This window comes from Megalops cyprinoides, chromosome 13 (genome assembly GCF_013368585.1).
Source record: "Megalops cyprinoides isolate fMegCyp1 chromosome 13, fMegCyp1.pri, whole genome shotgun sequence".
Taxonomy (NCBI): Eukaryota; Metazoa; Chordata; class Actinopteri; order Elopiformes; family Megalopidae; genus Megalops; species Megalops cyprinoides.
Genome location: NC_050595.1, coordinates 26982918 through 27008237, shown reverse-complemented (window position 1 = coordinate 27008237; position 25320 = coordinate 26982918). Strand labels below are relative to the sequence as shown.

The window sequence follows — 25320 nt, the reverse complement described above, 5'->3', positions numbered from 1 at the left end:
TGTTAGGTGCTGTGGTAATTGGAGCGAGATAAGAGTTACACTGTATTCAAATTCTAAGGGTTTTTATTAACTATGCATCATTACACTCAACTGAGTACTGCATTATTTGCTGTAAGTGAACCTAAACTGATTATTATAAGCACTTTGTCAACAGATTCAGTATAGGATTGATTCTGTCTCAGCGTTGTTGACCAGTATAACCAGTCGATTCTTATATCAGCGTTTATTTTAAGTGCAATGTATTGCTGTGCGCTTCAATTTTAGCTCCAGGTTTTGCATGTTGTGGGCTCTTCTGCTCTCCCGTTGTTCTTGTTTCATCCACATAATGCATTTAATGTATCTTGCCACGATGTCCTTGTTGGTCGCTCAGAAAAGAGCATGCGCCAGATCAATAAATAACGGTAATACGAGTATACCTGCGAGTACAGCATCATTCTCGACACAGCCCTGTCGGCAAGTGTCAGTGCGGCTGCATGTGTCGACCGTAGGTGATGCGGTTTCATCAGTGGCTTTTGAAGGGGCATAACACACATTTCACCGACAAGATTGTTTTTTCTGTAACGGGAATCTGTCACTTTTCACACTGCTGTTTTTCACCCAACCCTGAGAACCCGAGTAATGACCGCATTCTGTCAGAAATATGTCAATAGGCTGCTGGCATTAAAGCTGGCAGCACAGGGAACATTACTTGTGGCTATAAATACATACCGCACTGTGTGTATTCAGCCCCTGACACTATCTGAATGGCATTGAGAAAAGTCATGAGTTGAATGTACAGAACGAACACGCATAGTCGTATATCTAGACAGCATTGATCTATAGAGTGATTAACAGTTTTCACATAGCCTGCACTTCATTAGGCCGTTCGGAGTTCATCTTCTAATTCTGAAATGTAAATCAATGCGGACGAAAAACAGCGATATTTAAATTATTCTTGATTGGAGACTGCCTGTGTCTCACTGAACAGATCATTTCCACTCGCTGTGGCTTCGCACACACGACATGCTCAGAGTCCTCAAGCAGAGAGAAGAGACACGAGCAGGCTACAGGCCATTTGTGTGAATTTTAAAGATTCATAAAATGCAAAACTTGCCAATAGACAGAAATGCAATACATAAGAAATAACACGAAAGTAAATTATCTTTAATACTATGTATTGAAGGACTCTTGCATAGAGTCCAAATAAAAGGGTAGGGAACTGCTGTCGTGCAGCATTAACTAAAGTATTAGAGATTAAACAAGCGGGTTCGTCTGGAAGACAAAACAGCCAGAACAGACGAAAAGACACCTATCGATTGGAATCCATCCACTTAATTGATCAATACTGGGTCAAAGCAGACTGGTTTAACTTGGCACGCTGAAGGAATTCCATAATGAATTTCCCTGAAGACAGCAATCAGTCAGTGACTCAAAGCCCAGGGACTCAAATCCATTACCAGTGTCTACAGCAACAGTGGCAAACATGGCTAAAGCACTAAAAAGTATACAGTTTAGACCAAGTCCATACTGTCTAACTGATACTACTCTGGGCTACTGCAGTAATACTGTAGAATATATGGTGGTAAGAATGATCTGACAGAATCAAATGACAGGATCAATTAAAGAAAAAAATTAAATTTCCACTCATGCCTTGTTGTGTTTTATGTAATTCACATAGGGCTGGTAAACATGATGCTGAAGACAGAAATGATGCTTTTCATTACAAATACAAATGGAAAGGATATCAGTAGTACATCATCTTTTCTGTTTGCCCCTAAACAACAGGATTAAATTGAATAGGATTGTGATAAACCAATTAATTATTTCTGAAGAGTAAGTTCTAAATCACTGCCATACAGACTGTAGTAGTGACTCTGTTTTAGAATGTTTTATTTGATTCAATTGCTCTACGTTACATTTTTTCAGAAGTTCTTTTAGTTAGGAGTTCCCGGTCTGTCGGAATTTTTTTATGGATATAGTATGTTTAATGTGTCAAATCAGGTAATCATATTTATTGAGGAATTTGAAAACAAACAAAATTCTTCACACTTGATATTGACAAAATTCAATGTGTCCATGCTTAAACACTGTCCTGCCAGTGCAAAATGTTCCGAAGCTCAAAACGAGACCTAAGCTATCTTGACAAAGGCCTTTTACATCTTGGCATACAAAACCCATGGTGATATCAGTTTCAGAACTAAGTTTCTTTTCATAGATCATGCCTTTATGCTTCAGGTTTGCTCTCAGGGCCCCCACATGTGCAAATGGGCACTGCATTCAGAGGGAAACAATTGTGCCTCCACCTGCCTCTCTCTCTCTCTCTCTCTCTCTCTCATATCTCTCCCCTGCCTCTCGAGTTTCTCTCATCTCCTCCATGACCCCACGGGCCTGCTCGCTGACCCCCAGCCCAAAGTCCGCCCCTTCCTCCCTCCTTTTTCCTGCCTGCACTGTGTGCTGACGGATATTTCCCAGCTCTCTGTCATCTTTAGGGTTTTGCAGAGGACATGTTCACATCCTGTCTCACAGATGATGTTCAGGAAGCAGGATTTTCAGGAGTGTTATAATACACACCTTCCAAACGCCTCCCGTACACCAAACCGTAGATCAAAGCAGCTTTTCCAGAAAGATAGCATATCACTACGTATTACGGCTATTTTCAGGCTGTTGTCCAATAACAAACATGAAAATGAAACACAAAGACCCATGCAAGTCCATCTATGAAGGCTTAAAGGTGCTCTGTGCCTGTGCTCTGTTGTGGAGCTGCAATAATCCCTACACACTAGAACACCCAGTACCATTTTAGTCCCAATAATAGCCATTATGAGTTAAAGGCAAGCAAACACATTGGCTAGAAGTGGAAAATGAGCTTATGCAATCCATATACAGAGACAAAACACAACAAACACAGCAGTAATGATATCAGGAAAGAGGTAGCCAGGCAGCTGGGAAGAGACAATAGGTGATTTTGCCTGCCATAGGTATGCTCTGTACTTCCTCTGAGAAAGCTATCAAGAGAATAGCAAGCTCGGTAAAACTTAACTTGCTATGCTGACAGAATAGAGGGCCGATATTTCATAAGCTATGAGGTACATCAGTCCTAATGCCAACAAGTGTGCAGAAGGAAAGCATAGCCAATTTATGCTGTCGAACGGGTACACTCAAAGAGCATTCACTTACGGTTTTCGAAAATCACACCGCATCTAGGGTGTGTGTTCTGAACTCTAAACACTGTAAAGCCAAGCCCAGCATGAACACCTAAAGCGAGCAGCATGAAGCTCCTTTGGAAAGCCTAGCGCTTACAGGAAAATATATCATCCTTTCTCAGTCCAGTCTCGTGATTCCCGTACTGCTCCTCAGAAATGGAAATAATATTGAATAGAGGAAGAAGCCCCACTGATTGCTCCCCTCAGTGGTACTAATTTGCCAATTAGTATGCAATGGGAATTTAATGAGAAATACATTCCACAATGGCTACAGCTGTTCTCCATCCGCACACCATTGGAGCCCCATAAAGGAACAAAACATTTCTGGAGCAAAAATCCAGAAAAGAACAATTCAGGTCACGGGTTTGTATGATTTCACATGGTATATAATGACTGTGATAAACCTGCTTAAATTATTCAAATGCCACTGCCCTGTCATCAGTCAAGAATCCTCCTGCTCTGATGGCCCCAATAATTACAATGGTTTCAGGGCTTCAATTAACTTTTTCAATACTTTCTTGAAACACTCTCAAATTGTTCAATCAAAAATGAACAATTCAATTACTCATTAGCTGGGCTAAGCTTTAGTATGTTGAAATATTCACCCCGGCAGAATTACCAGAACATGGCATTGTAATATTCAAATTGCAATTTACAGACACCGGGCAAGGATTCTACATTTTTTTTAAAACTAATCGTCAAAGAGGCGAGCACATTTGCCATCACATCTCGTACCCCTCGATACCTTTATCTTATTCACTGTCAATTCCATTGAGGGACTGAAACACATTAGAATTAAATTAAGACCTGAATGGGTTTTGTTAAATCAACATCTTGTCAAAAAAGTATTCAATCCCAGCTCTGCTGCTGAAACTGAGAATATATGAATATTAAATATTGATGACTCCAGACAGAACCTACTCAACTGCTGCTCAGATCTAAGCCTTTTATATTTGCATTTAGTCACTTCTCAGGCACTCCCTTCCAGAATGGCTTCCAAACGAAGGTACGAAAGAGAATATAATAAAGCCATATGAATAACAGTACACACTGAAAATGACAGACTACATCTGAACATGTCAGTCTACCACAGACCTCTACAATAACCAATTTAAGTGCTTCAATAAAGTGCTACAATAAAATGCTTCAGTTTTAGTTTAATTCAGTCCCTGAATGGGTTTCACAAGCTATAGGAGTGTCTAAATCATTCCTCCCATTTCTTTCACAAATCAACCAGCAAACAGAGATTGCTTTCTGCACCGAACCCCGGCAGCCCTCTGGCCTCAATAAGGAGTGAAAATGTAGCGGTTCGGATACTCCGCGGGGAATGTTCCCGGAGAACGGTGCGCATGCTCCTCGGAAAGCGGCCGCATATCGCTATGTTTCCCCCCGATATACCCCCCCGAACCGCGGCGGGGGTCCCCGGGCCCCCCGCTCGCCGTCTGTCTGCTCCCCAGAGCCCCGCGGCGTGTCTCGCGGCTGTCCACCCCACTCAGAAACACGGGCCTCTCAATTACCCAGCCCTCACCATCCAGAGGAAGGAAACAAAGAGGGGTGGACTGAGCAGCCCAGTGCACTGTGACAGAGCACAGCAGCCCAGGTAAAAGAGACACCACTCTGCCCCATATGAAAATGCAGCTGTCTGCTGGTCCTTTCCAAGCTCACTCATTAAACAAGCATCAAGAATTATCAATTTACCATGCAGTAACAGAAAGCAAATTTCCCCTTAAAAATCAGGTAAACATATCTATAAACATATCTATAGCTGCCTGTATCTACAGCCATAGATACATTTCTATGTAAATATCTATATGAAATATAATCTTTTTCTCTCCTCTTCTGTAGCAGTATTGCCAGATTGGGCAAAATTAATTGTGGATTTTGAAGTCCATGGGGAAGTGTGTGGGGGGGTGCCTTGGGGAACATATTTTTGAATGGTGGGACTCAGCTAATAAGTAGGAGAAATTGGAGTATTCTCTGTAGTGAAAATCTGGGCAATTAAGCAGTTTCTGGTGCGTTTTTCTGCCAATGAGAGCTGCTAAGGCTGTGAGGATGCATGCTGATCAGATCCAAAAACAGAGCCCAGCCCTGCAAGCTATCGCCCTGGCACGCCGCACCCTCCCACCAGCCCAGTCATATTCCCTTAATTAAAACAAAGTGCGGCTTCATCAGATCATATTGCAGAAGCATGACTCCCCCCCACTACTGACATTTGCAGTAGCCAATTAGCTGGCTCTGGTCAGCAATTAAGTATTGCCCAGTATGATGACTACAGACTGAATGCTTACAGTACATACTGGATACTGGAATGAGACAAAAACCAGATGGCCATCGCAAAAGGACGACGCCCAAGCTTGCAGCCTAATTTAAAACCAAGAACAATGAAATACAAATGTTGTCCAATAGGTGTTTTGTGGCAGATTACATTATTTTAAAAGCAGCAAACATGCCATACAACCTTAGTTGATTGTTGCCTTCAGGATAGCGGAGGAATGGGAATATTCAGTGAAAACTGCCTCAGATGGCTGATTTTTTTTACTGAAGGAGGAATAATGAAGGAGGGAGCAGGCAGCCCCGCTCCGTGGAGCGATGGGAGCAGTTGGATGCATGAGATTGGCAGTGGAGATGAAAAGCCACTACTTTTGTGGACCCGCTCTGCGACTCTCCTCTGCTGAACTGGGACCAGCGAGAAAAGTCATTCTGGCCACACAATGCGATTCCCTGGGAGTACGGCTGTCACTCCAGGCCAGGCGGCTCTTAAGGGAGCCCTGCCGACGTGGATGCTGCAGGTCTGGATGTTTCTGTGTGCAGTTTAAATCAATCAGTAAGTGCTGAGAAAAAAAACTGGGGGTGCATAGAAGGTCTGGAAACAATGCCACGCTACATCAGCACATCATACACATAATCATAATACATCATCATAACTACACTCGTTTGACAGGGACTGATAATCAAAGATAAAGAAGCCAGATCCATTACTTGACTTCCGAATCCATGCGATTGGCCAGCTAAAGACAAAGATCATATAAAAAGCGTCTAGTGCGTGGAGTAATCAGATTGAGATTAGTTATCGGGTCCCTTTGAGTCTCTGTGGAGGCCCGTTCATGATGAATTAGCAGCCATCAATCACCTCTGTGAGCGAGACGGGTAAATGAGTAAAAATGCAACACTGCTGTGGACTGCCCTGTCGCCGTCGGCGATGCCGTCTGGCTCGCTGCTCTGACCACCCCCGTCCCGCCATCTGAATGAGTTATGGCAGACAATCGCAGATCTTCACTGCGCTCTATCAAATTAATGCTGTCACTGAGAACCCAACACATAATCGGCACTGGAAGGCCACAGCTACATTAGCTCTCTGTTGTCTGATAGATCAGAGATATGAGGAGTAACACACGCATAGATCAGCAGTAAAATAAAAAGAGAGGGACCCGTACGCCAGGAGCATGTGAATACCAGCTCTGTTGCAAACCTCTGTCACAGGAGGGTTGCCATGTCCTAAGTAAGCTGTGACCTCGGGGTGCTGGTTTTCTGTCAGACGCGGGCAGGAATGCTAATGTAAGTTTAAGCGGAAATACTCTCTTGGATCGGCTCCTGGCGTTTTCAACCTCCAGCGAGCTCCTGCAAGGCTAAAAACAGCCAGCGTTTTCGCGAGAAGGGTGTTCGCAAGTGGGTGTAAATTAGAAACACTCCTCCGGTCGGGACAGCTTCTGAACGCCAAATCCTCTAAGCTCATTTTTTGGTGGGGGATCAAAAAAGCAGCCCGCGGACCCGTCCCGAGTCGGTTTAAGCTGGCTTTGGTTACAGTGCGAGCGAGCGCGTGGGAGAGGGGGGCGGGAGTTCGCCCCTCGGCCCTCTGATCTCCGCACGCTCCGTGAGGCGGCGGGGGGGGGGAACGGGGGGGCGAACTTCACGCCCGCTCGGATCTTATTTCGTTTCAGCACTTTTCCTCATTTGTCTGATCACAGTTTCACTCGACTGAGCCGAGCAGTTCTGAGCAGGCGGGGAGAGGACGCACCGTGACAATGGGACACGCCCGGGCCTGATTACTACTGCAGAGGATTAGGAGCTCTGATACACAGAGCCCCCCCCCCGGCCTCCACCCTCTGTTCCCCCCTGAGGAGAGGGGCCGGGCAGGCGAATCCAGGAGGAAAGTCACATGAGGGGGGAGAAGTGGCAGGAAGCCGAACATCTCAGGTCCCCGTACGGGCTCCTATGGGGGGACACCCGGCCCTCCCCCGACTCTCGGCTCATTTAAAGCTAATAACCACATGATATCATTGATAATTGCAGCCCAATTACAGAGGTGGCACAATACATGTTTCACCTTGTAATCAGCACGTGATACACTGGGGATCGCCGTGATGAATGATGACAATGCCTCAACTGTTTATACAGACGATACACATATAGTGTGTGCGTGTGTTTTCCTTTTTTATTTCAACGCTATTTTATGCTTATGCTTACACTTCAATGCTAATTTACAGCTAAACAATGTGATGCTTGACTGCGTATGCTGATATTATTGTGAAATCTGGCCACCATCCTCCGGCTCTAGGCTCCTCTATGGAATGTGCCATTGCCACAGGACATTCCACCTGCCGCTACACCCCCCACCCCCATCTGTGCCCCCTGCTGAGAGCCACTGCCGTCCATCTCCCTGGCTACAGCTCCAAGGCAGAGCCCCCCCCCCCCCCCCCCCCCACAGAGCCACTGATGCGGGTGAGGTAGGGGTTGGGAGGGGGGAACAGCAGTGGGGTGGGCCAACCACATGCCCGGTCTGTAGACTGCAGGCTGTGCTAAAGTGTGCACCCGCAGCTCTCACTCTGATTAAGAGCCACATCAAAGGTCAGGTCGCTGCCATCAAAGAAACAAAGCGTGCAGATCAGCGAATGCACAGACGCACGGGGGCTTCGCCCCTTGCTGGTGTTGAGAAGAAAGGTGGGAAGGTGCAGAGTGAGGGGGGTTTGGGGGAAGTGAGCGTTCCTTCCCTGCTGTAGATCAGCCAGCTGGAGGATTAAGCATCTCTTCTGGTTCCACCTCAGAACTGCAGGCTGGGCGCTGACCCAGAATCCCCCAATTTGTTCTGGACTGACACCCGCATCAGAATTGAGACGAGACCACAAAAGCACCGTCGCCTTAACAAGCAGCAACCTCCCCACAACCAGGAGATAACCTTTCCCCACTGGGGCAGGAGGGGGAGGCAGCAGGCTCTCTCTCTCTCGCTCTCTCTCTCCCTCTCCCTCCCTCCTCTCACTTTCTCTGTGCTGATTTCTCTGACGTCCACACAGGGAATATTACCTTCAGATGACTTACGTGCTGTCCAGCTGGCCGTCGGCACAGCACCACATCCAGACACACTGCGCTGTGCTCGCCGTAGATGTGATCCAGCGTGCCTGCAGGAGGCCCTTAGGAACCGGCTGGCACGTCAACGTGCATGCCTACGGGTTAGAGCGTACCGCAACATCTACGCTGCCCACAGCAGCTGCACAGAAAACTGCAGTGTTTTACTGTGAGAAAACTGAATATATAGCTCACAGTTTGTCTTTTCCACAATCGCTGTGGCCCTCACCTCCACCAAGCACGCGTGCCATTATAATCAAAGGGGGCCTGCTGGCGGGCGTCCAGAGCAATGCCTGACCTCAGCTGCCAGCGTCCAACTGTTAAAAGGGTCTCTGTGTTACTTTCTCACCTCGGCCCCCCTGGGTGGGGCTTGACTCGGATGGGGCAGGTCCAGGCATTAAGGCATACCCCAGAGTGTTAATGCGGCAAATCCAGAATACATCTTTTCAGCTACCGCCCCTGCCTGCCAGCCCCGCTGGGGTATCCCCACTGTGGTCTTCCCTGTCCCTGAAACTGGTACCAAGACTGGGCTAAATCCCAGCACCTTCATACAGTTAGATGTTACTTTCTCTTTTTTCTTGTGTGTGTGTGTGTGTGTGTGTGTGTGTGTGTATGTGTGTGTGCGTGTGTGTGCCTGTGCGTGCACGCATGTGTATGTGTATGTGTGTGTTTGTACGTGTGTGTGTGAATATGTGTGCGCGTATGCAAGTCTGGACTAATATTCTTCATACTGCTTGAGGCATCTAACCCACTTCCCACAGTCCCAGGTTTTTCACACATGTATATCTTGTTGCCTGAGGAAAGTTTACAATACAGGCACAGACCACAGAGCTACTCTGAACAGCCTGCAGTCTGTGTTACAGGGTTTATGTGAATGTAGGTTAGATAGACATGACAAGTTTTTCACAGTGAATCCAAGACTGGGGGAAAAAAATGAACAAAGGGGCATCGAAGCTGTGGAAAGAAGCTCAAGACAAAGAGAGACAGATGAGTGAGGAGGGGTGTAGCTTTCAAAAATTAAATCTGACGTGTTATCTCAAAAGTGAAGCCCAGGCATCGTTCAATAAGGCCGAGCCCTGACCTCTGACCCCCTGACCCCACCACTGCTTATCTCAAAGAGTGCACGCTTCTCTGAATCTGCCCTCCTATTGGCTGCCAGACCGGAGCACCTGCAGTGAGGACTGGGCCTCTCTCCGATCCCCATACAATTCAATGTTTGCAGAGTGACTCTCCCAGCACTGCCGGGATCCCTGGCAGGAAATCAAGAAAGTGCACCTTCATAAATATTTAGAGGCGCCGCCATCAAATTTTAAGGCACAGAAAATGTTGCCCCACTATGACTGTCTTCACACGGCACAATGATAACGAGATGCTCTTACCAAGACGCGCCTATAAATGATTGAACATCCTGTGTGTTTGTATCCTCTTGTTACGCAAAAGGTAGCACTACTATTTAAGAAACAAGCACAATATGAAGCCGCAGGACAGCTGAATTTTTCAAGGGGTACCAAGCGAAGGCGAGGATAAATGGGCTTTAGCCGAAATAAAGAAAAGAATAGGAGAAATAGTTTGATATGAACGCAGGTGACCCAAACCAGATTCGGACATCGTTTTTTTAAATTCACAAACCTCTACCTGCATGAAATAGCTGCACTGAATTGCGTGCAGGGCTCATTGTGTGAAACATCTGATTACATTCCAGCGACTTCAATACCCATTTGACAATCCCTCAAAAGCTACTGCATATTACTGCCAATTTACAGAACACAGACAATAGGGGCTGTATCCTCTTCCGAACATCAACCCAGTGCTGCAAAATTTGATCAGAGGAATGCTGTTTATGTGTAGTTTTCACGTCATATCTATAATGCAATCATAATGTAAACGCGTAAAAAATAAAATCAATGTGCATTATGAGTACGTGAGAGTGAGGGCAGTAGAGACAGAGATAAAGAGATAGAGGATGAAGAAGACACAGAGGCAGAGAGAGGTTTCCCGCACATTCTGCTCATCATAAAATGAAATACCTTGGAATGCTGTGAGCTAGAAAAGAGTAGGAAGAATGTGAGCTACAGAGGAAATTCAAATCAAGTTCATTAAAGTGGCAATCGCACAGCCCACGGAGCAGAAAGCAGATATTCCTAAAACAGAAATAAATGAAACATCAATATGACAAAAACAACAGAGTGGCTCTGGGATTACTGAGAGGGGAACATTTACTCCTTGAAGTTTATCTTCATAATCTCTTTCTGCTCGTATAGCCCATGTCCCTGTCTTTTCTCTTCAGGTTTGTAATGCAAAGAGATGTGTGAATGCTCACAGTCAGTGACTGCAAATCATACGCACTATAACAGAACTGTGCGCTTCTACACTGTAACAGAACTGTGTGCTTCCACACTGTAACGGCACTGTGTACCTTGTCCCATGCAACCTTGAATGGATCTTATCCAAAGCTTTTGTCACCTTATCTATTATGGCCCGCGCAAACTAAAAAGTATTCCGCATAGAGTAAAGATGTGGCGTTCAGAACACCTTCCGTTGTGCTTGTTCGTTTTCTTTTAAAGTGCGATGCACCAATTCACGCTGAGGGTTTCATGAGCTGAACTGGAAACACTAGAAATCCCTCGAGTAGCCTACTGTTAAGTGACGTCATTCACCTCACAATATCATCCTTAACTCAAAGACTCATTTTACTTTTTAAGGTGATTTCATCAGCACTATTCCTTTTAAGTGAAATCGGAGCGGCTGTTTTGGAGGTATCCGAATTTGTTCGATGCAAGGGCATGGATGCCTACAAGGCCAATACCTGCTATCGCAGGCGGCATCGTCAATCAAAACACTGATGGCTTGCTTTGGTGCAAAGTCGAGCTCTGAAACACCACCATTTTTAGCAAGAGAAGGTTATTGCGGATGCTACGAGCTCCGGTGTGTTGATTTGTCCAAAGCTGACCGCTTGACAAAAGCTTTATTTACTTGTCCCTTCCGTGAATTTCTCACAATCGAACTGCGAGCAATCCAGTAACTTCAGCTAAAACTTAATAATGACATAATATACGGATATGAATTTAAGTATCCGAGATAATAAATGCACCATCAACTCTCAGAGAAAAGGGTCTAATGCGGTGGTACAGCCGTCCAATAAGCGCCTATGAATTGCACTGATGTAGCGTAGTAGTTCCCACGTTCGTCTGTTGATATTTCTTACAGCACTATCATTAATTGCATTTTCAGTTCCTTTTTTCTCTAGTGACCCTGGTTGGATGTGAGCGCCGTACCTGTCCGTCCTCACAGTCCAGAAGATATTGAACGCGTGCGTTTCCTGCATTTGACACGTGCAATGTTTGATCGCTGGCAATTTTATGCTTAGTGGTTGTAATCACAAACCGTGATACATTCAGCTGCGCGCAACCCCACACGCACGTAACAACGATGATAATACTTACGGAAAAGCCAGCCCAGAAGGGACATGAATGTCTGACCCTTGGCGAGGTAGTGAGAGCCAAAGCGGCGAAACTGACAGCCAGAATCAGACTTCCCAAGACCATCTGTGAAACTCCGAGAGAAAGCATGATGCGGGTCCGAGTCCGAAACTCCCGGAGCCTCGAAAGACTACGGGACAGGGACACCGGGCTCAGCGAGCGGCCCCTGGGCATAGCACTTAGTGGCATTGTCGCGTCGATATATATGAACCTCGGCCGAAAATGTTATTCTTGTTTTAATAACGGTATCCAAGCACAATGCCAATGAACAGCCCAAACAGGCCCGTTGATTTAGGAAACAAGAAATCACTAGCGTGGTAACAATTAATCTCCGATGACCAAATGTAAAAATGGATCAGTATCATCAGGCACGCTCCGAAAAGACGCTTCCGCGAGAAGTATTGCCAATTGTATGCACGCATGAACGCGCCTAATTTTCCGTTTTTTTTTTCTCCGAGAGGAGATGTGTGTGTAGGAGGCAAGTTATCGACTAGTCTGTGATATCCACATCCATCTCGTTTTCTTCCCAGTAAGAAAAATGACACCTCGACAAGCGCTGACTGCAAACGTGACCAGTTATTTCGAGGAAAAAATGCATGAGTATTGTCCGTCAAATCAATATCCGCGGCGCTTCATCTGCCTTCCTCTTCCTTTCGCTTGAGGCTGGATGCAGCTGAAGTGCCCTGCATCATCGCTCAGTTTGCTAGCGAGGGCTGCAAATCGGCTCTTGAAGAATGACCACGAGAGAAGCTCTTCAACTCACGAAGAGAGGGGGGGGATAAAAACAAAAGAGGACGCGACGGGGGGAGCGCTGAAGGAAACGAACGCTGCGAGGATACGCAGAACCCTGCCGCGTCCCGCTGCTCTTTTTGCCGCAGCTGTCAAAACACCGCACCGGTACCTGCACGAATATCCTCTCAGCAAACAGGGCGCCCAGCGACGTCTGTGCACGTTATTTGGAAGTCGCAGCCCTCTCTGCCAGTCAATGCGTGTGGAGTGCGGTGGGGCGGGAGAGGGAGGAACGCACTTATTAGGACAGCCAGGCGCAGAGCGAAAGTGTAGCAGCGCCTGGCCGCGCATGCATAAGCGACCCGCAGATGTAGAACAGTAGTAAACGATTTCGTATTTTCCCCAAGCGTATATGAGCGAATACAGACCCGCTACTATCCATTCATTGCGAGCTGACGTTTTGGGGTTTTTTTTTTCACCCGATTTAAATTTTGCGAGGAAAATGAGACGAAGTAGGTGGACAAGTAAATTGAGTCTTGACAGAAGACCAACAGTGGGACATTTTCGAATAATAATGAACAAAAAATGTAGGTGAAGGGATACTGTTTAAAACACAGAAAATTATAACAGGCATTTGGCTGAAAGTGGCCAGATCTTTTCAGTACAAAGATGTGGCCACTTCTCCGACTGTATTGGGGTTTTAACTGGGTGCATACACCACAAGGGTGTTCACAGATCCAGCATCGTAATTTAATATTTCCGATCAGTCTTCATTCTGCTTTAAATCAGGATGCTGTAATGATAGGCTATATCGTTGGTTTGCAACTTCGAAATGGATTTGCAATGAGGAAAATGTTAAGTACCCCAGGCCAGATCGTGTAGAGTATTTGCGCTTTCTGACTTGATGCAGGTAACATGAGTGCTGCAAGCGGCGATTTACTGTAAAACCCATTTCTGAGGAAGTTATTTTGGGTGACGCCAGAAAAAGCGCTGTATGCGAGACAGACGTTTCGAGCCTAGAGTTGCTGACAACATCTGCCATCTGCACAGCGCACTAAACTCCTGTCCATGCAGAGCAAATTACAGCCATCGCTGTTTCTGGCCCCATGCAACCGGAATTAGCTTGAGTATTTATTTATTTTGGTTATTCAGCCGTATTGTCCCACAACTGAATAATTTCCTCTCACTGAAATAAGCCAAAACAGGCATTTACCCGATTGCAGAGTATTTAAAAGTAAAGAAAGACCTGTTATTTGCAGTTAAAGCTGACACATTGCGATATAGACACTTCCACAGACTGAAGGCAACTCCTGATACAACGGTTTTAAAACAGTACTCAAGCAAAGGCCAGCCTTGTTTGACCAAATATGACCCTGTGATCACAATATTTGTAGAGAAACTCATCATACAAAGTGCTTATTCAGATCTGGAACTTCAACTCCTTGAACCTGGTATGTATTTTAAAGGCATTGTATACGCAAAACAACATGCTCAGATTTTTTATTTCAGCGGTTTGGATGTGTGTGTGTTAGGGAGATCAATCACAATAAATTAGAGAGCATCCCATAGGGGTCCTCAACCATAAACTAGATTCCTGGCATTTCTTTAATCTTAGCTGTAATTGGTACATATTTAAACAGACCCTCTCAATTACTCTGCAACAAATGTCATTTGTTTGAAGGTCTATGAAACGTAAAAATGCTAGGTAAAGTTAATTCTATTCTAAGAGACACCTAACACCTTGTCCATTGGGAGTTACACTGAACGTCTTACCATCTGGTAGCTGCTTGATTGTCTCAAAGCGACGACGTATTGCAACAGTGAAACATTCATTCTTTTTTCACAAGCAAATTATCTGCTTAGCTCACGTATAGTGTCGAACAACCTGGTTTGGTGAGGTCAGTGATGACTTATTCGGTGTGAATCTATGTGCAGAGTGTCATTGAGTAGTGCGTTTGTGCTGTGCATTTGGCAGGATTATACACATTGACAAGGAAGTTGCATATTCTAATGCTATCCATTTTAGGACGCGGTGTATCGATTTAGGGCTTTCTCTCCATTTTTCCCGCCAAGCAAGTCGCCAGCTGGGTCAATACAGTTTTGATTGGTTGATTGACCAGAAAAATAAGATCTGTGAGTTTGTTTTGTTCATTTTAGCAGAGGCTAAAACACAGGGCTATGTATTACCTGTCTTCACAACAGAGGTGGACACCCTGGCTGCAGAAAGTAAAAGTCCTACCATGTATTTGTTCCACCCATGCACTACACCAGCTGAATTTAATTAGCACAACTCTTCAGCCAGGTAGAGGAGATAATTAGTGAAATCACCTTGTTTAGTGGATGGCTAGAACAAATGCATGGTAGGACTTTTACTTTCTGAAGCCGGGTTATCCACCTCTACTTCACAAAGCAGGTTGCAGTTTTCCTATCATTGTTCACCTGCATGAGGCCCCTTATGTACAAGGGCCCTGATTTGTCTTGCTATCCAAACATGACGCGTGGATCGAATTAAGTAACGTTCTATGACCTAACATATTGAAATGGCAGAAGAGAAGCAGCTAAGCCAGGGAAACATCTTCTTCAACATTTCTTGAACTGCTTAGCCATTGATTTACATTTTGCATGTAATGAAATACATCTTAATTTGGCAATGTTTCTTTGAGGGTGATATTGATTTGCTTAAATGGTACTCTCCCACTCATGGGAATGGATAGCAACTTCAATTTGGAAGGGGGTTCCCCATTTGGACTCTAGACTGAAACTGAGAAAATGTGCTTCTCTCACAATCATCTGTTTTCTTTGAGCGAGTGAATATTTCAGCTAGTTGTTTTTACATAGGTTTGGTCAAGGACATTTACAAGTGTACAGACTAAACCTCTTTGATTTACTTTAAATTGGTAGCCATGTAAATGCAGTCTTTATGATATGGATACATTCATCCATATGAAATGTCACAGCGCAAATTGGTGTCATGGCAGAGATTGGATAAAATTAAGGTACAGCTGCAGGAGTGGTTCTGGAGTGGGTGCTTGATTGAATTTAGGCAAGGAGATGATGTGGCAACCATCATGGACAGAATTCCCAAAATCTGCTCTTGAATCTTCCCAAATGCTTCACACTTTGTCTAGGACAATATAGCATACAGGGTGGTCAGAACAGGGTTTTACACCCCTGGTCAAAGTATAAAGGTACTCAAATGCTCCCTCTATAGGATGAACCTTGTAATACCACTTTGATCAAGTGTTTTGTGGACTATCAATGTGCACAATGTGACACTTAAGGCTTCCAATACAGACTGCGTGACTTGTAATCCAAAGGGTTTATCAGTGTAACTATTTTTTACCAGTTGCATAAGGTTCAAATATGGTTCTGATTCAGTACAAAAGCAAGCTCCCCCTGCAAAAGCTGAAGGTTTCAGAATTTGTTCTGTATAGTTTGTGTCTCTCTGCAGCAGATTGCTTTGGTGGTTAGTGCATAAGTACAACTATTGCCCAAAGCTTGTTTCAGCTGAGTCACAAGATTAACACACAATTTACAATTTGATCACTGCAAAATGCAGTCTGTGTTCCTCCTCCTATTCTGAACGATAAGATTGAAGAGTCACTGTGCTGACCGAGTTCAGATTTATACCAATATCTGATTAGATCAAAAATAAGTAACAGATCATGAAATCTGCCTTCAAGAAGATGGCACCGTCATATGGCCACCTCCACCAGTGCCAGAGACACCATAACTGGTAAGGTGACCATCTGACTATAGGACTGCAGTACTAACAGGCGCCCTCTACTGAGAGGAGGTTGCTACTGCTTATAAATACTGCACTGAAAATATTTTTTGGTGTAGAAACCTTGTACTGTCTAGTTAATGAAATCTAAAAAATATAAATTGAATAAACGTTCTGAGCACACATATTTCAATTATATAGCACTGCATACATTTTATAGCTAAAAATACCTTCAGAATTTATTCACTATCTGAAAGACAGACACCCCTCTTCACACAATGCTGAAGGCCTTGTTTAAGTTGACTACTTGTAATGCTGTGGAGGTCCACACAGCAAGGACCTGAAATCATTCTCAATACAGGTTACAGCCTCTCTGTGCCTGTGAAAATGTATGAAGCATCCAAAAACAAATTCAAACGAAGACAACGTTGGGTACTTTCTTGCTTTTTGGCATTTACAATTGCGCTTCCCTGACGCTTCCAAGTGAAAATGTGAAAATCCTACCAGTAACAAAACAACAATGCAGTTTACTTTAAAAATGATTTTATTAATTAATACAGTGGTATACTTTAGAAATATGTTGCAAAGAAAAAAAAAGGAAAAAAAACAAAACAAAAAAAACTGTCAGCCACACGTGAATAAATGCTAATGTCTGATTGAAGCTCGTGTTATCTCTTCTAAAGAAAACAGTACTGGTGTGCCATAATAAATTGTCTATTAGTACAAAAATACATTTCAGGGCACACAATACAGCATTCAGTATCACAAATAAATGCAGGGGACACTTCTCAAAGCTGACCCTTTTGAAGTAGAGAATTTTAATTCGTTGAAACCGAGCACTTCCTTGTTTTGTAAATAACGATAAAAAGGTTCTGTGACTGATAAAAATGTTTAAATGTAGTGTGTATATACTGGTAGAAAAGTTGGATTTATTACTGCTAAGTTACAAGTTCCAAGGCTCAAGGGTATAATCAGAATACAAAGATAACCGTTTTCATTTCATTTCTTTTTTTTTTTTTTTAGAAACCATTTTTTCTCAGTTTAGTTTTATACAAAATAACAAAGACATACAAAAGTTAATTTACAAACCAAGAACCAAGGCCATATGCTAGCATTATATACAGCCACAATTTAAACGTTCTCTTTCTTTTCTTGCTCAGTTTTTTTTTTCTTGCCTTCATATGCATAGCAGAAAAAGAAAGCGCATCCTATCATCAGCCTCCATTGTTCTTGTGTGCTAAACCCAAGTTCATTTATACAACGGGTTGACAAAATAGCAAAAGACACCTCTGCTTTTTTTTTCATAACTTATCATAACTTAAAAAAACAAAACAAATCTAACGTTTTTAAGTAGTGAAAAAGTGAACAACGTGGATAAGGCATCACTGCTTGTTAGTGTCAGTTGGGAGTTGGATGTATGGGACTGAGCAGGTGTCTGGACCTGAGTCATAGCACATGCATAGATCTCGAGACAGCAGGAGAGTTCCGTCGCTAAAAAAATAAAACAAAGTCCGTATGCTTCTCTAGGGTAAAACGTTGTTTTTAAAAAAAGAGAGGAAGAAAGAAAAAGGATTAGTTTAGTTCTAAGAGAGACTGTTAGAGGTACGGCCTGGACCTGAAAATCCCTTCACGACGTGTCAGCTTCATTTATGCGTGTTTGTCTGTGTCTTCACGGTGCTCGCCTTCAGAATCGCCACCCTCATTTCTGTCACAGCATTACCCTTCCTTCACAAATCCGTCAGATAAAAATAATCAGAACGTGACCACAGTTCTCACCTGGCAACCTACAGTGTTAGCAATAAAATCAGGAAAATGCTATTTGTGTTCCTATCATCATTAATATTACTATAATTTAAAATATGTATATGTGTGTGTGTGTGTGCATACACACACACACACACACATACCCATACATACAAACACATCTGAAATATACTTCCACTTGTGTAGTATCCTTCAAATTTAAAATCCTCACAAAGCAGTCACATAGACACTAGGAGAACTTGGCTGAAAACAGGATTCAACCAGTGGCACAGGGCAAGAGTTCCAATAATGGTTTGAAAAGTTTTTTCTTTTTTTATTTTTGTGTTGCGAGCCTTTAAGGACCTAAAAAAAAAAAAAAAAACAAAGCAAAACAAAAAGAAAAAGAAACAGAACAGCACTTGTTAGAACATCGGCCTCCGTCCTCTTGTGATTTCTGTGGGTACTCTAAAAAGGAGGTCAGAGGGTTAATACTTCATTGAGCGGTGCTGACCCCAGCTTACAGGTGGTTGATTTTTATTATTTGGGGAAGGGGTGGGGGAAGGGAGATGGGGTACAGGGTACTGGGTGTGGGGTATTGGGTGTACGAGAATGATCCGCCAGCGTTCACATTCAGTAACAGACCAGCTGTTTCCCTCTTCAGAAGTGGTCGATGAGCACCGACACGCAGTTTGCGCCCACCAGGTAGTTGGGGTCCCCGGGGAGAGACTTGTTCTGCCAGCTCTTGGGGTCACCTAGGGCAGAGGGCGAGGGAGGGAGAGAGACGGTGACGGGTGGGGAAATGGCAACGACAGCAGGCCTTATACTACACCTCGTAAATTACCCTGTGCTTAAAAAGCACTCGGAAAAAGGCTATTAAAACCATGTGTCGGTTTGTAGGGACCGGCGTAAACACACCCATGATGGCCCTACAGGGTAGCGCTGATGCTGAACTTGCCTGCCACACTGATTGGAAATTACAGCTTTTGACATCACAGGCTAGTGGGTGGGTCCATGTTTAGGCGAGTCTGAGGCTTTTTCATAAATCATGCAAATGCTGACTACTGCCACAAATGGGGCCTCCGATGCAGTTTCCCAGCATTGCTCAAAACAGACTATTTTTGGACAACTCTAACACAAAAAACATGGCTTTCAGATCCCAGCAAGTCCTCCTACTGGGACCAGCACTCTACACCATTTCCCACACATCCTTTCACCCTTACTTCACTCAAGTATTGAACACTGCAATATCAAAGAAGCAGATTCATTCCCTGGTCCTGGAGTGTGGAATGCTTTTTTCCCCCCTTTCCATTCCTTCATTGAATCAATTATTGCTGCTAGATAAAATAGATGAGATACGGTCATATATACTCAGCATTCTACTAGATCAGCGTTTCCCAACCCTGCTCCTGAAGGCACACCGTCCTGCATATCTTCTATCTATCCCTGCTCTACCTACCTGACTGAACTCATCAGTGGCACTTTTGATTAGCTGAGCACACCTGATTTAGTCAAGCAGGAAGGATACATAGAAGATATGCAGGAAAGTGTGCCTCCAGGAGCAGGGTTGGGAAACACGGTACTAGAGGAAAAGGATCTGCAGGGATGCTACACTCCAGGAGCAGAGATACCCACACCCATCCAAAATGTTCAGCCAATACGACTCAGGAGGAGTTTCATGAGGTCTCCAGATCAAGCTGCTTCGAGTATGTCTGCGGGTGACCGAGGGGAGACGGCGGAGGGGAGGGGAGGGGAGGGGAGACGGCGGAGGGGAGACGGTGGAGTGGAGGGGAGGCTGCTGTGAGCGGAAGCGCAGCTCTTTCGGGGCAGAGCCAGGCCGAGCCCGGAGCCAGTCTGCACTGCGCCTCTGCAGCCCCGAACTGCAATTAGAAGCTTTCCGAGTTCAAAGCCGGCAGAGTCAGGGAGCGAGACGCGAGGGGAGGGCCAACGGAGCGCAAGAATGGTGGTGTTTTACATTAAGAGGATTAAACCGCAGTCCTGTAATCCTGCAACAATGAGGCGGGACAACACACGCGGCTCCAGTCCCATTTATCCCTTGTATCCGAGCGCTAAATGGAGGGCTAATTAGTTGCTAATTCAGAGCACTGCCAAGTTTACGGTAAAGAAACGCAGAGGGAAGAGAGCCCAGAGCTTTTGTGCGCTCTCGGAAATAGCGCGACTGTCTGACACATCGAGCGACGCTCGCACACCAGCACGCGGTTTACAGACGGAAGGCTGAGAGGTGGGGACGGCGCCACTCAGCTGAGACGGACAGACGGTGACGGCCGCATTTGAGAATGGCCACCTGAGAGGGACACCTGCAGCGGGGCACAGAAGTCTGAAAACCCACGTCTCTCAGTGCCGTGTCCTAAAGTTCCTGTGTCCCAGGCTGTGATCCTTTGCTTATCATACACTAGGGTCCAAAATTATTGGGACACCTGGGCATTTTGTGGTTAAGTGTGGATGTGTCCATGTAGCTATTAGTTTTATCACTAGAACCTAATTTATGGTGTGGCGAAAACGGTTACATGTTTTGCCAACTATTAACATTTTCAAAACATCTCTTTATGTGGTTGGCACACGATTGCCTGATGACTACCCTTATTTCCAACATTTTAATAATATGTATGACATTAATTCTGTCAAACAAACTGCCAATTCCATGACATTAACTTAATTTTAAAAGGTACCTACATACTTATTGAGTGCAGACTAGTGAACAAAAATGACCATCACTTCAATTAGGCCTGATTGAACGTTGCCCTGCCCCCTAATTGAACACTCATACTGAAGCCTGTATAAACCTAACAAGGTCGGAACATGGTCACAGAAAATAAGCTGAAATTGACATTGACATAAATATGACTTTCCCAATGTCTAATGGAATATGCAGCAAAAATATTGTGGGTTTTCAGAAAAAAAAAAGTGAGTGTCCCAATAATTTTGGACCCCAGTATATGTACTAAAGTGCAGTGTTCACTATGGACGCCTGCACACACACACACACACACATTGCAAAGAAAACCAATCAATGGCACACTGATGCAGACACACTGAAAATAGAAAGCACTTAGCGGACAGTTTGATCTGGAAATCCCATGAAGAGAGTTGAGGAAATGAACTGGACGAAGCCAATCAATACACATCCCAAAGCGACCCAGCAGCGACCCGCAACTGTCGATTTCAACATCAAAGCCATCCCAAAGACCCCCAAAAAAGGACAGAGAGAGGACAGCGTACCCGACGAGGAGTCGGAGGATTTTAGAGCGAAAGACCAACCGTCGGGGGTCATAGACGCACAGTGAGGTAGGCGCAGCTCCACAGGCTTCTGGAACTTGAGGCCGTGAGGGCCGCACATGACCAGGGGGCTGAGCAGAGTCTCTCCTGCAGGGATACACACACACACAAGGAGGGGGGAGGCCCGTTAGACACACAATCCCCGCCCACAACAGCCTCCAGCACCTGGCCCCGCCCCCACCCCACTACCACCCCACCCCCATCCCCGTCCTCAGCTCCGCCCCCGTCCGCTGCTCTGGCACACAGAGGGACAAGTGCTTGTGTTGTTTTTTTTTTTTCCCTCCAAACTGCAAATTGGAACAGATGGCTGGAAGTTTAGAACTGTGAACAGTGAAGCACAACCGAGGAAAAGAAAAAGAAAACAGCCTAGAGGAGGAGAGAAGAGGAAAACAACAGTGAAGTGAATATGTGAATCGCATGGCAGACAATTACAGGCATTCAGAAAGATGAACAACATTCATGTATAGCTTCTGTCTGATAAGTCTCTACAGGCTTCTAGGCTCCACATGGCAGAGAAAAGCTTTACGTCCAAAGGGAGATTCTAATGAGACAGGTGGCTATATAGATCCTAATACAAGTCAAATGATAGTGGATCATATAAACTGTATTTTGTTGAATCCAAGTTATACAGCCTATGCGTGCCGACAGTAAGCCAGCAGAAGGCCGCGGTGTACTGACCCTTCTCCTTGTCGAGGGGCGGCAGGATGCTGTTGTCCCTGCAGACCTTGAAGTAGATCTCCTGCTCCACGCCCTCGGGGATGGCCCCCTGCGGGATGATGATGCTCACGCCCGTCTCTATGGAGCTCAGCACGCCGCCGTTGCTGTTGAAGATGCCCCGGGCCGTGGCCACCACCGTGTGCCCTTCGTCCTCCTCGTCATCCTCCAGCGCGCTGGGGCTGGGGGGAAAAAGGAAACGGCAGTTTGGCATCAGCCTGGTAGGGACAGCCTGTACTGCTGCGGTGACTGAGGAGAGCTGCAGGATAGGGGATACTACCTTAGTGAAAATTTGGACGTGGTTTCAGAGAGAACTTGATCTTGTGTTGGCTTTAATCAGCAGATTAGTGCTATGAGTTCCTGTAACCCCACCGTGAGTCACCGGGCATTGGGGGAGGGTTTGCAGTATGTAGCACTACTCTGAAGGTTAGCGCTGTGACTCTGGAGAAGGGTCTGCAGTATAGTATATATTTAAGTGCAGTGACTCACAGGAAGGCTCTGCCACTATAGCGCTAATCAGGATGCTAGTACTGCAGTGAGAGGTACCGAGCCTCTGTACCTGACTGGGATGGCCTTGGGCACAGCGTTGATGTTGTTGTGCTGGTATTTGGGCCTGTTGTCCAGCCCGCTGTCCATCTCGGCCGGCTGAGGGGAGACCTGGGGCTTGCCGGGGGCGCTGGCCGGGCCGGGCGGCGGCACCGCGGCCACGGGCTTGGAGACGGGCTCCGCCTTGGGCTGCGTGTCGTTGGGCAGCAGGTTGTGGTTGAACTTGGGGCTCTCGAACTTGCGCTCGAAGGGCCGGGCGGAGCTGGTGTAAGGCTTGGGGACGTAGCGGTTGTAGCTGGAGGTGGCCGGCGGCTTGGAGGGCGGGTCGGTGCCGTTCACCGGGGACTTCTCCGGGAAGCTCTTCTGGGGCAGGTAGTTGCTCTGGACCGTGTCCTCGCGGTTGGTGGGGCGGAGCCCTGACAGGTCGGGCTTGGATTTCGGAGAGCCGTGAGGATCGGGCAGGGGGTTCACTACATTACGGAGAGAGAAAACATTTGTTACATTACATTATGTGCATTTAGCAGACGCTCTTCTCCAGAGCAACTTCCAGCACAACAGAAGTGTATCCACCCACGTTATACGAACAACAGTGCCAATTCATTCAGCTCCTCGGCTCAGAAGGCTCTCCTCTGAAACACTCAGACAGCTGTTGAGCGTATATGTGCTGTAGTCGTCTCTGCAGCCTCACCTTCAGCGGTGGCGGGTTTGGGCAGCGTGGCGGGTGGGACGGCGGGGCTGGGCTGGCCGTACTGAGAGGGAGGGGGCGTGACCTGGGCCACCGGCTCGTATCTCTTCTCCACGGGACTCGCCTTCTCCACCGACTCTGCCCTGCTTCAGACACAGGCGTAGGAGAGGCATGGGGGTTATGCTCCAAACTGAGCCAGGAGGGTAACACGACAGACAGTGGTGGATATAGACAGGACAGGGACTCCCACACACGATGCCATTAACAGCACACAGACACCTACAAAAGTCTCACCTCCGGCACAGTTCACACATCAAAACATGCCTCATTGCCTAGGAAATACTGCAACAAAGTATCCGTGGGTTAGAAAATGTTATGCTTAAGGGCATACTTTTACAGTAGAGATGCTGAGTCTTCAAATCTTCCAAAAATAGTTAACTTTGGAATGTGTCCTTTCAAGCACATCATCTTAAATTGTGAAATGAATCGTGTTTATATTTCTGAAATGAATTCTAAAATACAAGTTTTGTGGCACAAAACATTCTGATATTGATAACACGCCCAGGGAGGAACCTTGCCGATAGTTTTGTGTATGAACTGTACTATCAACTGCTGCCGTAGCTAGCTACATCTACAACTATTCTTGCTCTTTATCCTAACACAATTACATTAACGTTCAAAAACATTTAGTAATACTGCAGTATCTAAACACTGTGCTCGTCTAAACACAAGTTTGAGACAAAAGACACAACAGACAAAATGGACACTGTGCCCGCACAAGTGTGGCCAAATACGCACGACAGTACCCACAAATCTCTCAAATTCCGGGGCAGGAATTTGCAGTTTTCCAGCAGCGCAAATGGAGCTTAATGCGGGAGCCTTGATGGCGGGCGGTGCGAAGCACGTTCCCAAAACGAGGCGGAGCGCAGCAGTGCACAGCACCCGCACATCGCATTCTCACAGCGACTACACCTGCAGCGCTAGCCGCCACGCATGCCTGCGGTGACCACCTCTCAGACAGCAGACAGACAGACAGTCAGAGCGCCGCAGTGCATATGAAGCTGGCAGACTGGGGGGGAGGGGGGGGTACTGAGTGATGCGGTCAGCACTACAGTCATGGTGACATCCAACGGTTGCTTCTGCGATTCTTACCCCTTTTGACTCCTTTTCAGGTGGTCAAAGCGAGAGTAAGAGCCATGAAATCTACAGTGGGTGAGCGTGGCGGTGTGAGATAGAGAACAGAAACAGAAATAAAAGGAGGGAAAAGAGATGAGAGAATGATTATTCTACACTTCCTGTGCAGAGAGAGTTTCAAAGAGCAGCTAGCACGGATCAAAGGGCACCTGGAGTTCTTCTCTTCTGCAGATAAAACCCAGAGTCGGTGTTCCATCAGACACACTGAGCTTTTATACCTCAGCCTTGAAGTGACCACTGACCTGGAGTGTACCTGATATTCTCAACACTTCCTCAGTGGTTTCACTTTCTAATTCACTGAATTAAAAGCAAAGTCCGGATTCTAATAGTTTAGCAGCATGAAATTATGATAAGAGAAATACTCCTGGTGCACTTTAACTACACAGATCCGAAACATCAAAGGTTGCATGTTCAAGTACAACACAAAGGTGTTAAAGGACCGTCCTTAACTGCAGGTAAATCGGTAGCACACTATGCTTCTGAATATGAGCGGCCATCAGTAGTAACAATATTTGGTCTGCGCTACTTGCAGAACCTCCTTTCAACACCGAATGCTGGTCCTGAAATATCCGCTCTCCGCACTGCATGATGATTGACGTTTAATGAAACGCTTAATGCTCAAGTGAACTCGAAAGTATAGGGTTCACTGTGGCATGTTTGTTTTCTTACAATTTTTTTTTTTTTTATTCC

At 45.6% G+C, this 25320-nt stretch overlaps 2 protein-coding genes across 15 annotated transcripts in view; both read right to left on the bottom strand.

Annotated features, from left to right (window-relative positions):
- Positions 1–12190, bottom strand: part of LOC118787713 (protein FAM189A1-like) — a 108639-nt gene extending 96449 nt beyond the window's left edge. Inside the window, exon 1 of the mRNA XM_036543348.1 lies at positions 11966–12190. Coding sequence (XP_036399241.1) covers positions 11966–12190 — 225 coding nt within the window. The remainder of the gene's footprint in view (positions 1–11965) is intronic.
- Positions 12191–18351: 6161 nt separating this feature from the next.
- Positions 18352–25320, bottom strand: part of tjp1a (tight junction protein 1a) — a 121145-nt gene continuing 114176 nt past the window's right edge. For 5 of the 14 annotated variants that reach the window (XM_036544137.1, XM_036544146.1, XM_036544138.1 and 2 more), the window contains 6 exons: positions 24589–24639; positions 23440–23582; positions 22765–23221; positions 22170–22387; positions 21435–21578; positions 18352–18949 (listed from right to left, as the gene is read on the bottom strand). In XM_036544137.1, coding sequence (XP_036400030.1) covers positions 18855–18949; positions 21435–21578; positions 22170–22387; positions 22765–23221; positions 23440–23582; positions 24589–24639 — 1108 coding nt within the window. In that variant the 3' untranslated portion in view covers positions 18352–18854. The remainder of the gene's footprint in view (positions 18950–21434; positions 21579–22169; positions 22388–22764; positions 23222–23439; positions 23583–24588; positions 24640–25320) is intronic. The other 9 variants (XM_036544145.1, XM_036544151.1, XM_036544152.1 and 6 more) reach the window with 6 other exon arrangements.